Source organism: Camelus ferus, chromosome 2 (assembly GCF_009834535.1).
Source record: "Camelus ferus isolate YT-003-E chromosome 2, BCGSAC_Cfer_1.0, whole genome shotgun sequence".
NCBI classification, from domain to species: Eukaryota; Metazoa; Chordata; class Mammalia; order Artiodactyla; family Camelidae; genus Camelus; species Camelus ferus.
In genome coordinates, this window is record NC_045697.1 from 3,159,851 (window position 1) to 3,176,407 (window position 16,557).

General features: G+C 46.5%; 1 protein-coding gene across 7 annotated transcripts in view; it reads left to right on the plus strand.

The window, feature by feature from the left end:
• Positions 1-16,557, plus strand: part of AFAP1 (actin filament associated protein 1) — a 135,498-nt gene that overhangs the window by 42,834 nt on the left and 76,107 nt on the right. For all 7 annotated transcript variants that reach the window (XM_032493382.1, XM_032493399.1, XM_032493411.1 and 4 more), the window contains 2 exons: positions 12,966-13,094; positions 16,112-16,209. In XM_032493382.1, coding sequence (XP_032349273.1) covers positions 12,968-13,094; positions 16,112-16,209 — 225 coding nt within the window. In that variant the 5' untranslated portion in view covers positions 12,966-12,967. Of the gene's footprint in view, positions 1-12,965; positions 13,095-16,111; positions 16,210-16,557 lie in introns of those variants that run through there.

Genomic DNA, 16,557 nt, shown 5'->3' on the forward strand with positions numbered 1-16,557 from the left:
CTCTCCCCTCCCCCAGCCCCAGGCACCCACCATTCTACTTTCTGTCTCTAGGAGTCTGACCGCTCTGGGGACCTCACAGAAGTGGAATCCTACAGCATTTGTCCCTTTGTGTCTGGCGTATTTAACCTAGCATGATGTCCTGCAAGGTCCACCCATGTCGTAGCAGGTGTCAGAACTTCCTTCCTTTTTAAGGCTGAATCTTATTTCATTGTGTGGATGGGTCTCATTTCATTTATTCCTTCATCTATCCATGGACACTTGTGTTATTTCCACCTTTTGGCTCTTGTGAATACAGAACTGTTCTTAAAAGCAGAAGACCTCAGAGATGAAGTAGGGATTTGGAGCTAGAAGCTTTGACATAAAATTGTTGGTGAATACTTTTCTCATAGTATCCATTGCAATTTCTGGCTGTTTTTATTTATTTGCATACTATTTGTCTAATGTGAATGTAAGATCATATCTGTTTTGGTTGTATACCCCACAGTTAGGTCCTCAGGTATTTTTGCAAGTTTTTTTAGTACATATTTAAGATATTTTACAATAAATAGAGCAGAAATTTGCATTTTTCTTTCCCATCCTCCTATTGCTGCATGCCTCCTGTTGTCGTGACTGAGTCAATGCCTCTTCCTGCTCCAGCCTCTCAGGACACCAGTTCATCCTTAGTGCTGTTGCCAGACAGATCATCTTTTCAGAAACGGAGCCCCATCAATGCCACTGCTTCTGAAAGCCTGTGACTCTGTCTGCCGTAGAATAATAGTTCTGTGAGTCCCAGTGTCTATCCAGCTCTAGATCGTGAAGCGCTGGGTGTCAGAGACGGGCCTTTGAAGATACTGAGTATAGTGTCTTAAATGTGGTCACATTTAACAACTTATTACTGAATTAAATTGAACTGGTTGGTGTAAGTGGAATAAAGTATATGCTCTTAATATCATATTTAAAATTATTACTCATCTACAAAACAAAAACAGACTCACAGACATAGTAAACAGTCTTATGATTACTGGGGGTAAAGTGGGTGGGGAGGAATAAATTGAGGGTTCGAGATTTTCGAATATTAACTACTATATATAAAAATTGATAAACAACAAGTTTCTACTGTATAGTATAGGGAACTATATTTAATATCTTATAGTAACCTATAATGAAAAAGAATATGAAAACAAATATATGTATGCCTGAAACATTATGCTGTACACCAGAAATGGACACATTGTGACTGACTATACTTCAATTAAAAAAAAATCTATTGCTAGCGACTAGCTTGGTTTGTGTCAGGTTTTCTTATACCAGCCTCAGAAGCAGGAAGTCTGGGTCCTGTGCTGTTTTGTCAGGTTGCACATATTATTGTGACTAATAAAAAACACGTCCAGATCTAGACTTCGTCTCTCGCTTCCTAGAGAACAATAGCAGGGTATTTCTATTAAGGCTCACCTTATCCATCCGTGTGTTAATCTGACCTTTAAGAACCACGATAATTTCCAGAAAGAATGTGTTCTGTGGATTTTTATACCTGGTTCCTTTGGGGACTTCTTGCTGGCTCTGTGTAAGGACTCAGAATATTTATATACGCACAAATACAGACTTTCCTTTGGGATATTGATACGTCTTTTAAAGATTCAGAGTCCATGCCGAAACCAAGGCGTGATTGTTGTAAGTTCCGTTCAGACCCCAGGATAAGTAGAGACCTTGTTTACTCTGTCTTTTCAAATTCAAATTAAACTAGCACTGATTGACTTCCCTGAATCAGAGGCTTTTTGTCACAGCGGTTTCTGGAATCTCTGTCTTCTGGGCACAGAACTGTTAGGATCCTCACGTTAGAGGTGAGGGCAGGGGAAATCAAAGAAGTCCAGTGGTCGGGACTCAGAGTCATCATCGGGTGATTCAAATAACAGTCATCTGGAGTTTTAAGGAGTTTTAGACGTAGTCTAGCTGAGGGAAACTTTCCAAGCAGGCAGCATCTAAAGCTCTGCTGCTTTTTCTGAGATTTCTCAGACCAGCCTTTAGGCAGCCCGCGCAGGCTATCTGCGGAGGCCTGGGGAAGTATCTGGGAGCGTCTTAACTGTAACCCTATAAGGGAAAATATGCAAGTGCTGTGCCTGAGTACTGGCCCCTTTGCTTCGGTGCCACACGGGTTCTGTCTCCCCTAAGCCACTTGTGAATGGGGTCCCCGCAGTCTCAGCAGAGAAGGGTGCTGATCAGGTGACGATCCAGCCTGTTTGAGAAAATGGACTGGTCAGAACCACTCTCTTGGCACTTTTGACGCGCATGTTCTAAGAATATCACAGGAGACACGGTTACTAACTGTGAGAGGACAGACCGTGGTATTTTTCTCTGCAACTTTCTCTTCAAAACAAAGCTCAGGAATTTTGTCTGCTACGGACATCTAGAAACAAACAAGTGAATTGATCTATCTTGTGTTTCCATGTCAGGCATGTGCTCAGCATTCTAGGGACAGAGAGAAGTCAAAGGTGGTCCCTTACTTGAGACTACCTGCCGACTTGTGGAGGGAGAGACACTCACCCATGATTACAGCGTGATGCGAGAACTGCGATGCGGGTGGGCTGGGGTCTCGAAGGGTAAATAGGTAAGAGGTGTGCAGGGAGGGGTGCATGTTAGGGGCGAGACAGGGCTGCTCAGGGCTGATGTCTGCAGGAAACTGAGTCACTCAGAAGAGCTGCAGGCGGGGAGTGGGAAGAGGTGGGTCTGGAAGAAGCAGGGCTAGTTAAGAGTCTGATACAAGGTCAGGAAAGTCATTGAAAAGAAGACTGCAGGGGACAAGGACAATGTTCTCAGGAGCCTCAGGTGTAGCCCAGTGGTCCTCAGTGAGGGGATGAGACGGCGTTTCGGGAAGCCACCTCTCCAGGGTCCTGCCTGTGTTTGAGGAGGGGGCCCCCACCTCTGGAGACAGTCAGTGTGAAGAGCGGCTGCTTGGTGGGCTAGGACTTCTCAGTTGCCCCCCCAGGAGTTTATGGGGCGCACTGTCCATATGAGTTCTGTGCAGGGCCGCTGAGGAGATGAAGTCTGTAGTTCATCCTTATCCTACGAGCTCCTTCTTTTATTTTCACATCGTCTCATCGGTTAGTCTTTTCTTTTACATCTGATTTTGCGTCATGGTTAGAAAATCTTTTCCCATACCAAGGGTATAAAGGAATTTGCCTACTATTTTTTCTAGGATTTGAAAGGTTTCGTTTCTTCACATTTAGATTCTCAAGTATCTTTGTAGTTTTTTCTGGTGTATGATGTAAGTATTTAATTTTATCTCCTCCCTACCCCAAATGGCTACCCAGTAGTCCTGACCGCAATTATTAAGAGGTCCATCTTTTCCCATTGATTTGAGACACTGTCTGTATCATAGGCTATATTTCTACATTTATTTGGGTCTACTTCTGGACTTTCTCTTCTGTCCTCTTATCTGACTGGGAGTTTATGTGTCATTATTAGACCATTTAAGTGATGGAACCTTTACATTACTTTGTTGCCCTTACATATCCCTTATTTTTCCCTATGAACCTTAGAATCAGTTTGTCTAGTTTGAGACACAAAATAAAATTTGTTGTATATTTATTGCGCTTGCATTGGGCTTGCATTAAACATGCCTGTTAACTTGGAGAGAGTTGACATTTTTCTGACATTAAGTTGTTCTGTCCAAAGGCAAGGAGCATTTTCTGTTTGTTCAAGTTTACCTCTTTGTCTTTCATGAGTGTCTTAAAATGTTTCTTATGTAAGTTTTACACATTTCTTTCTAAATTATTTTAAACATTTTACTTTTTAAATTGCTTTTTTAAATGGAATTTTCTCTTCCATTGTATCTTCCAACTGTTTATTGTTTGGTATAAAAACCAAATGCAAAAGCAGTAGTTTTTGTATATCCTACATAATTAAATTTTTATGGTAGTTTAGTCATTGATCTCTTGGGTTTTCTAGGTATTTTTTCATATCGCTGCAAATAGAGATTATTTTCTTTTCTACTCTTAAGTTTCTAATCGCCATGGCTGACGCTGCCAATGCAGCGTTCATAGTGGTGGAGAAAATGGGCTTCCTTGACTTGTTTGTGACCTTTCTGGGAAGGCCTAAAGTGTTTCGTCATTAAGATGCTGTTTTTGTTTTACGTTAATGCCTTTGTTTGGGCTGCTGTAACCAAATACCACAAACAGGGTGGCTTATAAACGACAGAAATGTGTTTCTCATAATTTTAGAGGTTGGATGGCCAAGGTCAGGTTCTGCTGAAGGTCCTTTCTGGGTTGCAGATGGTTGACTTTTCAGTATATCCTCACACGGTAGAGGGAGCGAGCACACTTTCTTGGGCCTCTTTTGTAAGGGCACAAATCCTATTCATGGGGCTCCACCTTCATGTCCTGATCACCTCCCAAAGGCCCCACCTCCTAACACCATCATGTTGGGGGTTAGGTTTCAACAGAATTGGCAGAGGGGACACAAGCATTCAGCCTGTAACAGTGCATGTATTTCATCAAACTAAAGAAGTGTGCATCAATTCCCATTTTATTGCCCTAAAAATGTTGGGAATGGGTACTGAGTTTTCTGGAAGGCTTTTTCATCATTTGTGGGGAGAATCATATGATCTTCACATTAGATCTATTAGTATGGTGAATTAGTAGATTTTCTTATGTTTTGAGTCATCCTTGCCTTCCTGGGATGAGCTTCATGTGGTCATGTGTGTATTAACAACTTGTGTTGGTTTCTGTTTGCTAGTATTTTATTTAGAATTTTTGCATTGATACTTGTAAGTAAGATTGGCCTTTGGTTTTCTTTTTGTGCTGTCTCTGTCAGGTTTAGGCATCATTTTAATACCTACTTGTAAAAAAGAAAGAATTGGAAAATTGCGTATCTGTTTCTGTTCTCTGGAGTAATTTATGGAGTAGCCTTGATGTTTAAAATTTGGCACAATTCCCCTGTAAAACCATCTGGGTCTGGTGCTTTTTTGGTGAGGATAATTTTTGTTAACTTTCTTTGCTTTCTCTATGAAATTGGCCTGTGTAAGCTTTCTATAACTGTTTGGTAAATTGTATTCTTTTCTGTGAAATTATCTATTTTACCTAGTTTCAAGTGTATTTGCATAGAGTTGTACAGAATAGTCTTTCATGACTTTTCTTGAGTTGGGAGTAGGTATTTAAGGACTTCATAGTTTTAGAAGATAAGAAGTCTGTGGGTTGTGTCCACTTGCCGTTTTTACGGATCCTAAGCCTTAAAGTGAAGTTCTAAGAAGACGAGCATGTGCTAAAGTAATGGTAATAGCTGCTGTCTGCAAAACGCTTGCCACTGTGTGTATCAGCTCATTGCATCCTCACTACAATACTGACGTACACAATAATCATCTCATTTTAAGGAGGACAGAATTTGGGAGAGCTACCCGCTTTTCCAAGCTCACACAACTGGGAAGACTGGCTGCATTTGGGGTGCGAGGTGGAGGGGTGAGGAGAGTCAGGGAGGTGATCCCGGTTGGGGTGCCTGGCAGGGAAGGCAGCCTGGCTGAGGTGGACAGGAGCTGCCAAGGGACTGCAAGTGAGAAGGCCAGGTGGAGGCTGGCAAGTTGGGGGTCAGCTGGAGCTGGGTGGTCTGTGGGGAGCCCTGGGGAGTGGGTGGGGGGATAGAGACTAGGTAGTGGAATTAGTCAGGTGGAGTTTCTGGGAGCTTCTGCACGAGGTTAGAAGTTTGAAGGCAAGAGCTGTTTGGGAAGCATCTTGGTTAAACATATGAAATAAACAGACCGCCAGCAGCCGTCCTGGCTCTGTGAAGTCACTTGGCTGTAACTGAGAATGCAAACAGCACGCGGTGTTTTACACATGACCAAAGCCTGGGGACTGAGGAGAACACGCAGGGGCCACACATGTGCACATGGAGTGACATGAATACATGACCTTGTCCCTGCCTTTTCCAAAATTGAGGCAGGACATCTCAGGGTAATTACCTGTATTTCCTTAGAGCCAATTATAGTAGGATTTTTTCTTGCTGTTTGTCGGATGTGTTCACGCAGAGTGGTTTAGCATCCTGAGAAACCGCAGGAGGGCCTAGGGATTCTGTCCTCGCTCCAGAGGAGCTGCGTCAGGTCAGCAGTTCCCTGCACAACAGGCATGCCACCCGGTGGCAGGTCGCTGGCTCCTGATTCCGGCTCTTGTACCAGACGCCGCGCGACAGCAGGTCCCTTGCTCTCGGGGCCTCAGTCCCCTCCCGCAGGAAATAAAGGCACTCGGGGACTCGGGGTCCCTTTTAACTTTCACATTCTGTGACTGAGGCGTTACAGTGAGCACGATTCCTGTGAAGTGGCTTCTTGGTCCCAGAAATCACCACCCATTTTTTTAATGTCAAAATAAGTCAACTGGCTGGCACACCTGCATAGGGATTTACCTGAAGTGGCAGAGGGTTGGCCACATAAGACTGTGTGTTCTCTTGAGTTCTCCGTCTGCAGCCCCATCTACTCTGTACTCACTTCTTCCCCCTTTATTTGGATCCAGGGAAGACAGCCCTCGGCAGGTCGGCGAGAGCAGAGCCGCCGACAGGAAGCCTCTTGCGAGGCCGAGGGAGCCGCGCCCCTCAGTGCGTGGCGTGTGTCCAGCAGTGCCTCCGGTGCTTTCCTTGTTGCTTTGGGAATTGCAGCTTCTGTGGCCAGATCTGTGTGTGGTGTGGGCATTTGGGAAAACATATTTTTTTCTGAAAGTTAGCGATTTATTTCCGTGTCCTGCTCCCAGTCTGTGTTCAGTGACTTTGCTGCTCTGTCTGGAGCAGGCGAACAGACGTCAGGTCGGGGCGCTGAGCAGAGGAGGAAGCCTTGGTTCGGGTGTGTCCCTGCGCAGCTGGCTGACGTGCACGGCCCCTTTGCATTTCTGAATCTCAAAGATAATGTGCTTGTGGGGATCAAGTGAGATAATACACTCAAAATATTTCGTATGTCCGAATATAACTACTTGTTATTCTGAATGCAAATCCCTTTGGCCTGTGTTCGTAGTGTACCAATGGGAGAGGTGCGATAGACCGTGCCCTCGGGTAGGTCTCTGATTCTCCAAGCCTCCGTTTCCCCATCTGTAAGTTGAGAGAGTTGGGTGAGTTATCTACAGCTGTTTTCCAGTTGTGAGATGCTGTTTTTTATGCAGGACTGTCAGTAGGGATGTGAAGCACCATTTGAGCAGTGGCCTTGAAGGATATAGTTGTGTGGACAGCCTGTCCGTGTCATGGGAAGTAGGTGATCTGAACATAGATGGTGAGGAATTAACATCCTCTTCCTCCATGAGCAGAATTTAAAGGCAGTGTGATGGTGCAAGAGGCAGAGACGTTGAAATCGAGCAGACCTGGTTACGGTTCCCACTCTGGTTATTTTTAAGTATGTGGCCTTAGGCGAGGACGTAACCTTTCGTAGTCTCACTTTCTCCATCTGTCAAATGGTGAAAATAGTGCCTGTCTCGAGGGTTACTGGGAAGGTCAGTCATGATGTGCGTGCAGCACTCCCGTATTGCCTGGCACGTGGTGCGCACTTGGGGTGGCTGGACTCCAGGAAACAGCTGTGAGGAGCTGCAGCGGCTACAATGCTTTGCCGGGAAAGTAGAAAATCCTGTGTGGTGATGGCGGCCTTGGCTGGCGGCGGGGAGGAATAGAGATGGGTGGGCAGGTCTTACTCGGCCCTGGAGAAGCAGCCCCTCCGGCCGGAAGGAGAGAGCGTGGGTCAGGCAGTGGAAGAGTTGGATACTGGGCAGGTGGTCCTGGGGAGCACACGGAGAAGGCCGTTCAGAATACATCCAGGGAAACGCTGAATGCCTGGCCTCTGATCGCTTGCCCGACCTACAGAGAGCCGGCTCACAGGTGGTAAGGAAGCGCGATGGCTCCGGAGGGCTCCCCAGACCTTCTGGAAGCCCTGCAGACTTGAGTTGTATGATGCTACACTCTGCTTAGGTGTAGGTGTTTCCTAAGAGCTTCGTTTATATGCAAATCCCTAGGGCTCTGGTGGGTGACCACCCTTAGATCTTAAGAGAAAAGCTATGTTCATAGTAAGAGTGTTAATCTGAAAATTGATTGCAAGAACTTCTCCTTCCTTCCTTGCTTTGGCATCCAGGGGGACCCTTTGGACGTCCTGTCTGGGAGCCTGTGGGAGGTGGTCCCCTTTCCCTCAACGTGCTTTTGCTGAGTCCATGGTTAGTGTTGAATACTGTGGGGCACCAGGAAGGAACCCAGCAATGTCCACAAAGCTGTCCCTCACACCAGGATTGGCAGTCCAATGGGGGAGCTGGACAGCTCAGCACACGGTCATAATGCTCTCGGAGGCACGATGTAGGCTCTGGAGAAACTTCCTGTTCATCTTCCTCATTTTTTCTGGGACCAGTGTTCTTAGTTTTATTTGACCATTCTATTGCCCATAAAAATATTGGCCACAGCCACTCACCAGGCCAGGCTTATCTCAGAAAATAATCCATGGAGTAATTATCATAAAATGGTCAAAGCAGGGCCTTTGGACTCAGATCTGTGTTCAGATTCTTTGTTATGTTCTAGCGGGATGGCTGTGAGCAAATGATTAACTGGAGAGACTTAGCCACTTGCTCACTTAGTAACCGTAGGCAACCTCTCTGAGCCTCAGTTTCTTCACCTGTAAAATGGGCACAAGACCAGCTTCTACCTCATAGGGTTGTTGGGAACACACATGAAGTCATACGTGTAAAGGGACTGGAACAGTGCCTGATGCTTTCTGACTGCTGTGTAAGGATTTGCTTAAAGAAAAGCAAACAAAGTGGCCCTGGCTTCTTATTCCCCCATACATGGGGACGACTGTGTCTACGCAGCATTATTTTGAGGATTAGATAGTGTCATGTGTAGATGCCTAGACAACGCCTTTTATGTAACAGGTTCTCTAGGCGCTAGAAGCTGTCAGAGACCAGCAGAGCCTTGTGCCTGCCCTTAACCAGCTGACTAGCTATTTTGAGAAAAAGACAAAAGCAAAAAGAAACCTTAAGGTCACTAAGCCCCCAGTTATCAGTACAGCTGGTATGAGATGAATGAATTCAGTAATTTCAGACTTTAGTAGGGAGGAGCCTGTTGGGGATATTGACTTAGGGAAGGCTGGGAGAGAGGGGATGTGAGTCTAGGCATGAGTTTGAAGGGACTGTTAAGGTAAAATGTGGTTTGTTTAGTCTGTGCAAATTCTGGAAAGGGGGGACCTGTCTAGCAATGACAACTCTCTGATTTGAGGATGTTTTGCAGTCTGAGGTGCAAAGAGCTTCGCTTTGAGAATCTATCTTTTGGTTGCAGTTTCAGGCGAAAACCACACTGTAGCTTAATAAACAATGAAATGAAAACTTATTAGAAGGATGCAGGTATCTTGTGGAACTCAAGTGCGGCCCGGTTTCACAGGCAACTGAAAAAAGTCCAAGAAGGTCTCAGGAGTCTGCTCAGTGCCCTGTCTGTCTGATGCTTCCCCGCTCCCCTCTGGGTGTATCTCTGTGTGCGCCGGATGTTCACTTTATTCTTTCTTTCTCCATTAGTGACTTTCACCCACTGGCACACACGTGCCTAAACATGGTGGCTCCGTAGCTCCTGAGTTCACGTGTCTTCTGGTCAAGAGCTCTCAACTGACTGAGCATTCCTGGTTCCAGGCAGTGTATACAGGAGAGAGAATCTGATTGACCAGCTTGGGTTAAGGTGGTCCAATTAATTATGACGTGGGAGCGGGGGGTGGCCTGCAGGGCCTGGTTGTGCACATACGGCTGCCAAGAGTCCACCTAATGGTTAAGGGGGCTGCTTTCTGAGCTGGGGGTACAGGCCAGGCAGGGACCCGGCCTGGAGGGACCTACACAAAACCTCAGCGGGAACTCTGTAAGGGAAGCTCGGGCTTAGGATGAGTTGGGACAGATGGCAGTCTTTGGTTCTCTTCAGGATATTTTGATGCTGTAGGTGGAACCCAGGTGGAATCCTGCAGGATAATATAATTTGGCTACAAGAGAAGCATTTAATAATAGAGTATACGAATCAGGAGGGAGGATGGGTACTGTGAGTTTAACATAGACCCGTAAACATCTTAAACATTTTTGCTTATAGCTTTTAGCAGCCCTTTTTGGGACATGGTTGATACTGTTTTTATGGTGGTGAAAGATACGTAGCATAAATTTTACTGTTTTAAACCCCTCTGTGTACACAATTCAGTGTCATTAAGTCCATTCACATTGTACTGCAACCATCACCACCACCTCACCTCCAGAACTTTTATCTTCCCCACTGTAACTCAGTCCCCGTCAAACACTAACTCCCTGTCCACTCAACCCCAGCACCTGCCATCTACCATCCTCCTTTCTCTATGAGTTTGACACCTCTAGGGACCTCGTATAAGTGGAATCATACAGGATTTGGCCTTTTGTGATTAGCTTACTTCACTCGGCATCATGTCCTCAAGGTTCCTCTGTGTCATAGCAGGTGTCAGAGCTTCCTTCCTTTTTCAGACTGAATAAGATACCACTGTGTGGATGGACTACATTTCATTTATCCATTCATCCATCAATGGCCATTGAGTTGTTTCTAGTATCATGAATAATGCTGGCCACCCATCATCTTCAAAGTATAGATGAGATTATTTTCTATTTAGAATCATCAAGAAATTGTTTTCCTAATGAAAAAGATCTTTTTTTTTTTCAGCTTAAAACAACAAATTTATTATCTCACTGTTATGTAAGTCAGAAGTCTAAGTTGGCTCTGCTGGTTTCTCTGCTCTGGATTTTATTTTACTTTATTTTAGTTTAACATTTTTTAATTGAGTTATAGTCATTTTACAATGTTGTGTCAAACTAATGAAAAAGATCTTAAAGGCTAACTTAGCAAAGCCTCTTCATTTCAGAGAGGGAAGCTTCGGAAGTTACCCAGTTAGGAAAAGGGAGCATCCTACGCCATGTTGCCTCTGAACTCATTTGCCATTTCTCTGCCCACTAGTCTAGAATTATGAGAGCTTTGGTAATTAGAGGAGGGTGGCTTCAGAATCTTTCTCTGGAGGGTCTTGTAGCCTTGTAGAAAATTAGGCTGAGGAGTTTCATAGACCAGTGCTTCTTGAACTTTTTTCCTTAGAACTTTTTGGTCTCAAAATATATATTGAGGACCCCAAAGTGCTTTTATAATGTAGTTATATCTGTAGATATTTATTATATTAGAATTTAAAACTTTAAAAAGATTTTTAAAGAGATTTATTAATATATTTATGAAATGTAACTGCATTTACCAAAACGAGATGATCCGTGAAAGAGTAGCATTGTTTTATATTTATACGAGGCTCTTCAGTATCAGGCTTAACGGAAGCGAGCTGGGGTCTCACGTCCATTTCTGCCTGCATATTGTTGTGAAACATTGTTTTAGTGGAAGCGCACACAGTCTGGCCTGACACACACACGTGTGCGGAAGAGGAGAGCATTTTAGTGCCTTTTCAGGTATTGTGAATATCCTTTGATACTACACCAAAACTCAACAAGCAGTAGTTTGTTCAAGGCGAGTTGTAATGTGGGCTCTGAAGCTGGGTCAGAGACCACTTCATTCTGTGCTACGTTAGGATGTTTCAGCTTATTTTGCGCATTAGACCACTCTTCACCCGCGTGTGATTTTATGATGTCTTGGTTCCCCGAGCTGTGCAGGTCTCCAGATGCTGACACACGGCGGCACGCAGCAGCAGGAGATCTTCTTTCTCACTTTTTCTCACTTGCAGGAGTCTCTGTTGAGAAGCCATCAGGCTCCTTGTGGTGGATACACGTGTTCAAAATTCTTACTTTCACTTGCAAGTTCAAATTTTATCATTGGCAACAAATGCTGTCATTCTTTACCTTGACGGGATAAGCTTACTTTGTTCTTCAGAAAATGTCGGTCACAGACTCCGGTCTGAGTGACTGTAGCTCGCCTATCATCTCTTCTTCGTGCTGCGTGAAGAAGGGGGCCTAGCGCGACTCGCCGCCCAGACAGCAGCACGCGCTTCTCCGCCGGCCGGGGAGGCGCCTCGCGCGCGCCCGTCCCCACGCTGCTGGTCAGGGCGGCGGGCCGCCAGGGCCGAGATCTGACACAGCAGTGATTTGTGCTGCTCCATCAAAGACACTCGAGTGAAAGTAGCGTTTAAAACTTTATTCATTTTTTTTTAACTGCTATTATATAAGTGAAGAATACAGTGGCCACTAGTGTAGTTTGGTGTCACTGCTTTGATGGGTGCTAAGATGCCAGCAGTTTAATCACCCTTTCATTTGCACTACTAGTGCAAGAAAAGGTGAATAACATCATAGTGTCATGAGACGAGTTTGACCTCGTGGACGCTCTGAAAGGGTTTTGGCATCACTCAGAGGTTTATACCATGTGTAAAAATTGTTGACACCAGCTACATAGTCCAGTCTCGTGGCTGTCAGAGGGAAGGGCTGCCGTAATCCCAGAAAGAAAAGACATGTTGGACGCCAGGACCAGAACTTAGGTCACAGTCCTCCCTGACACCCACCCCGCATCTTTGTTGTAACTGGATAAACATGCTCACAGTCTTCCTGGGGAGGGAGCCAGCCCTGCAAAAGCAGAGAGTTGAGTGTTGAATTTCCGAAATCACATCCTAGTGGTTATTTGAAAACTCTTTGGCATTTTAAACTCCCACCTCCTTCTTGACATTGAAATTTAATATCATGCAGTTGACACCAGACAATGACATCAGGCCCTCAGGTCTTGGCTCCGTTTGTCGGCAGCCTGGCTCTGGAGCGCCTCCCAGCTGGGTGTCCTCACCTCAAAGCAAAAGCGAGGGAAAGAGTGGCATGTTTATCTAGGAGATGGTGCATGAATCTTTTAGATGACCTGGTTTCAACTATCTTGTTTTTCATGTTGGAAAACAGTATTCAAACATAAGCTAAAAGAGAAATGCTTTGCATACAATTTAGCATTCATATTTTGACATTTGCAAATTGGGGTCAACCAACCTCATCAGTTAGAGAGCAGTGGAAACACTCACGCATCTTTCTTCTCTCCTTTGTTTCCAGCAATGGAAGAGTTAATAGTTGAACTTCGTCTCTTTCTTGAACTCCTGGACCACGAATATCTAACATCAACTGTCCGGGAGAAGAAGGCAGTTATCACAGACATCCTGCTGAGGATACAGTCATCCAAAGGTGCGGCTCCTTCAGGCTTCTACTTTCTCTTCTTCTGGTCTCTTGTTGCCTCTACGCCACCTTTGATTCTACCGTCTTTCTTAAAAGTACTCATGAATGAGCTTCTTCATTCATCCAGTTGTCGCTGAAGGCCTTACGAGGTGCCACATACTGTGTTTGTCACTGGGTTTAGAAAGATAAAGCCTTAAGGATCCAATGGAATAGTGGGTGTGTTGGGGGGGCTCCCTACGAGCACCCCAACACTGGGAAGATCCACTAGCATGTACTTGTACTTTCTCATGCCCAGGATTTGTTACAGAGGTGGTAAGGATGTACAGCCAGGCTATAGGGGAGGAGACTCAGGCCAAGCCTGGAGGATCCCGCAGACAGCCCTCCTTCTGCTCTGCCTCCCCGGAGGGTCACACAGATCACACTCTTTCCTCAGCAACAAAACACAGTGGCCTGTGTGTGATGTTTCTGTTCAGGAAAGCTCACCAGAGACTCAGTGCCGAAGGGCTTTAGTGGGGGCTGGTCACATAGCACCCTCAGCCTGGCATGTGCCAAAGTCCCCAGACTCCCAGAAAAGCAGGTTTACCAGTCAGAGTTCCCCAGAAAAGCAGAACCAGCAGGATAGAGGGGTGCGGACAGAGATAAGAGGAGGTTTACTCTGGGGATTGGTTCATCTGCTTATGGAAGCTGAGAAGTCCCATGATCTGCTCCCTGCAAGCTGGAGACCCAGGAAGGCCAGTGGTGTAATTCAGTCCCAGTCTGAAGGCCTGAGAATCAGGTGGGGGGCTGATGGTGTACGCTCTGGTCAGAGAACTGAAGGCGCCAATGTCCGAGGAGGAAGGCAGAGGATGGGTGTCCTGGCTTGAGCAGAGAGAGGGAGTTCACCTTTCCCTGGCCTTTTTCTATTCAGACCTTCGACAGATTGCATGATGCACCCCAACGGTGGGGAGGGCCAGCCCCTTTACTCAGTTCACCCATTCACATGCTGATCTCTTCCAGAAACATTCTCACAGATACACCCAGCAATCACGTCCTGCCAGCTCTCTGAGCATCTCTGAGCCCAGTCCAATTGACACACAAAATTAACCATCCCAGCAGGTGTTTGGCATAGATCATATTGTTTGCTCAGTCTACGCAGAATCAACCAACCTCATCAATTAGGGAGCAGTGGGGACACTTCTGAAATCCACGTTCCCAGATGCCAGCCAAGGACCACTTTGCCAGCAGGGCCTTGTAAAGACAGCAGCCTCAAGCCCTCTGTGTTCCCTCTTCCGTGCACAGTATGTAAGACGGAATAGCTGGGGGAGAGCCTCAGCGCGCTGGCGGGCACCTCAGAGGGGAAGCGCAAGCCGCGCAGATACGGAGAGTGCGGGAGGGGCTGGGGGTCTTGAAGGCTCGGTAGGAGACAGCTGGATGAGGTGTAGAGGTTTATTTTAAACAGCTTTATTGGGATGTAATTCACCCACCGTGCACTTCCCCCATTTGAACATACAGTTCTTTGGTTTTCAGTGTACGAGGCCATGATACGACACAGGTAGGTTTGCGTTCCAGAAAGCTCGCTCGTCAGTCCGCGCAGCGGGCTGAGGATCCAGTAGCAGACTGGACGAGAGCTGCATGAGGTCCTAGGTGGATGGTGGGACCAGTCGCTGAGACGGCGTGCAGGGTGAGGATCGTGTTCTGGGGGCGGTAGGTTAGAGAGAGCCAGTGGGAGGGGGGACAGAGGTGGAATGTTCACCTTTGAATGACGTTGCTGCTTCCCTGCCTGGACTCTTTCGTTACCTACCGTTGTCCATGGATGAACCGCGGCCCTCAGGCTGCCTACGAGGCCCTTCATGACGTGTGGTCACGCGTGTCTACTGTAAAGTCAAACTGCCTTTGTTTCTGTCTCTGCCCGTCTCCCAGCCTGTGACCTCGTGCTGTGAAGCACCTCCAGTGCCTGGCACACCGCAGACCCTCCGCAACTGCTGGCGGTTATTTCCTCCCATTGCCTTTGTTTTTAGAGGTGGCGCTTCTCTCAGCCCCCCCCCCCCATGCACCCGGCTCTCGGCCACGTCAGACTGCTGGTCTGAACACCCCGCAGTTTGGGCCTCTGGCCTCAGGAGTTGCTGTTTTCTTTCCCCGATTTCCCTTTTCCTCTTCCTCTGCCCCCTTTCTCTCCACACTTCATTCTGGATGTAGTGACTGTTATTTTCCAGTTCACTAATTTTCTCTTCAGCTCTTTATACACTTAAAACTCATCCACTGAGTGTTTTGATGGTAGTTTCCATTTGTTCCCTTCCTTCTCTCCCTCTCTCTCTCTCTTTTCTTTCTTTCATTGTTTCCAGCCCTCTGCCAGACTGCTGGTGTCTGTTGTAGCTGCCACAGGTCAGGGCTTTTTCTCCCCGCAGCCTGTAGCATCAGTGCTGGACCTGTTGTAGATGATCATTGTTGAGTGATCATTTTTCTGGGGCTTTCCAGGTGAGCTCTTGGCATATAAATAATACTTCCCTGCCTTCACTGGTACAGCGCTCACCACGGTTTCTGAGAGTCCACCGCATGTATGTGTGTCTTCCTAGCTTGAACATGATACCCTGAGGGTACGAGCTTACATCAGGCACATCGGCTAGTGAAGCAGTCTGGTACAGCATCTGACCTTAGGAGGGTACTTAATACAGACTTTTGATTCCCAGGAAGGCACCTGCCCCCTTAGTACGTGGGTGAGTTCTGACCTGAGCAGCAGTTCAGGAGAGGCGGCTTGCGAGGCAGCTTGCCTTTGAGAGGCTGCTCGCAGAGGGGACAGTGTAGACTTTGGTGCCAGCTCCGTTATTTCTAACTGGTAATGTTTCAATTAAGTTCTTTAACCTGTTTTTTTCAGCCATAGATACTCACCTGCAGAATGGAGAAGAATACCAACCTTGCAGGATTGCTGTAAAGAATTAGGGAAGATGAATGTTTGCAGAGTATTCATTGTGGGCCGAGGAGGTGATGGCCGCTAGTGGCGCTGTCCTCCTCCTCCTGCTCATCCGGTTCTGTGGTTTCGCTTGATACAGGTTTTGAAGTGAAAGATCATGCTGCAAAGCCGGAGACCCCCAACAGCCTGCCGGCCCCTCCCCAGATGCCTCTGCCAGAGATCCCGCAGCCGTGGCTGGTGAGTTAAAGTCTCACCCTCACAGAATCACTGGATGCCTGGGTCACTTTCGGTTCTAGGGGCAGGTGATAGAAGCCCAGTTCGGGGAGAAGGGAGGCCTCGTTTTGCCCAAGACACACTGACTGTGGTTTTGGGGCTGCTAGTAATAGCTAAGTGGGAGGCTGTAAATGCAGCCTTCCTTTCAGAGGCTGGTGTTTCTTTGAAAATTGCTGGAGCTGCATGTCCGTGGAAATCAAATTAAATCGGATTTTTAAAAATCAGATGATTCAGCAGGCAAAACAATGATAGTGGAGACTTGCCCCTCTTTCTGGGTTAACTCTGAACTTGAATAACTTAGTGTGAAACTTT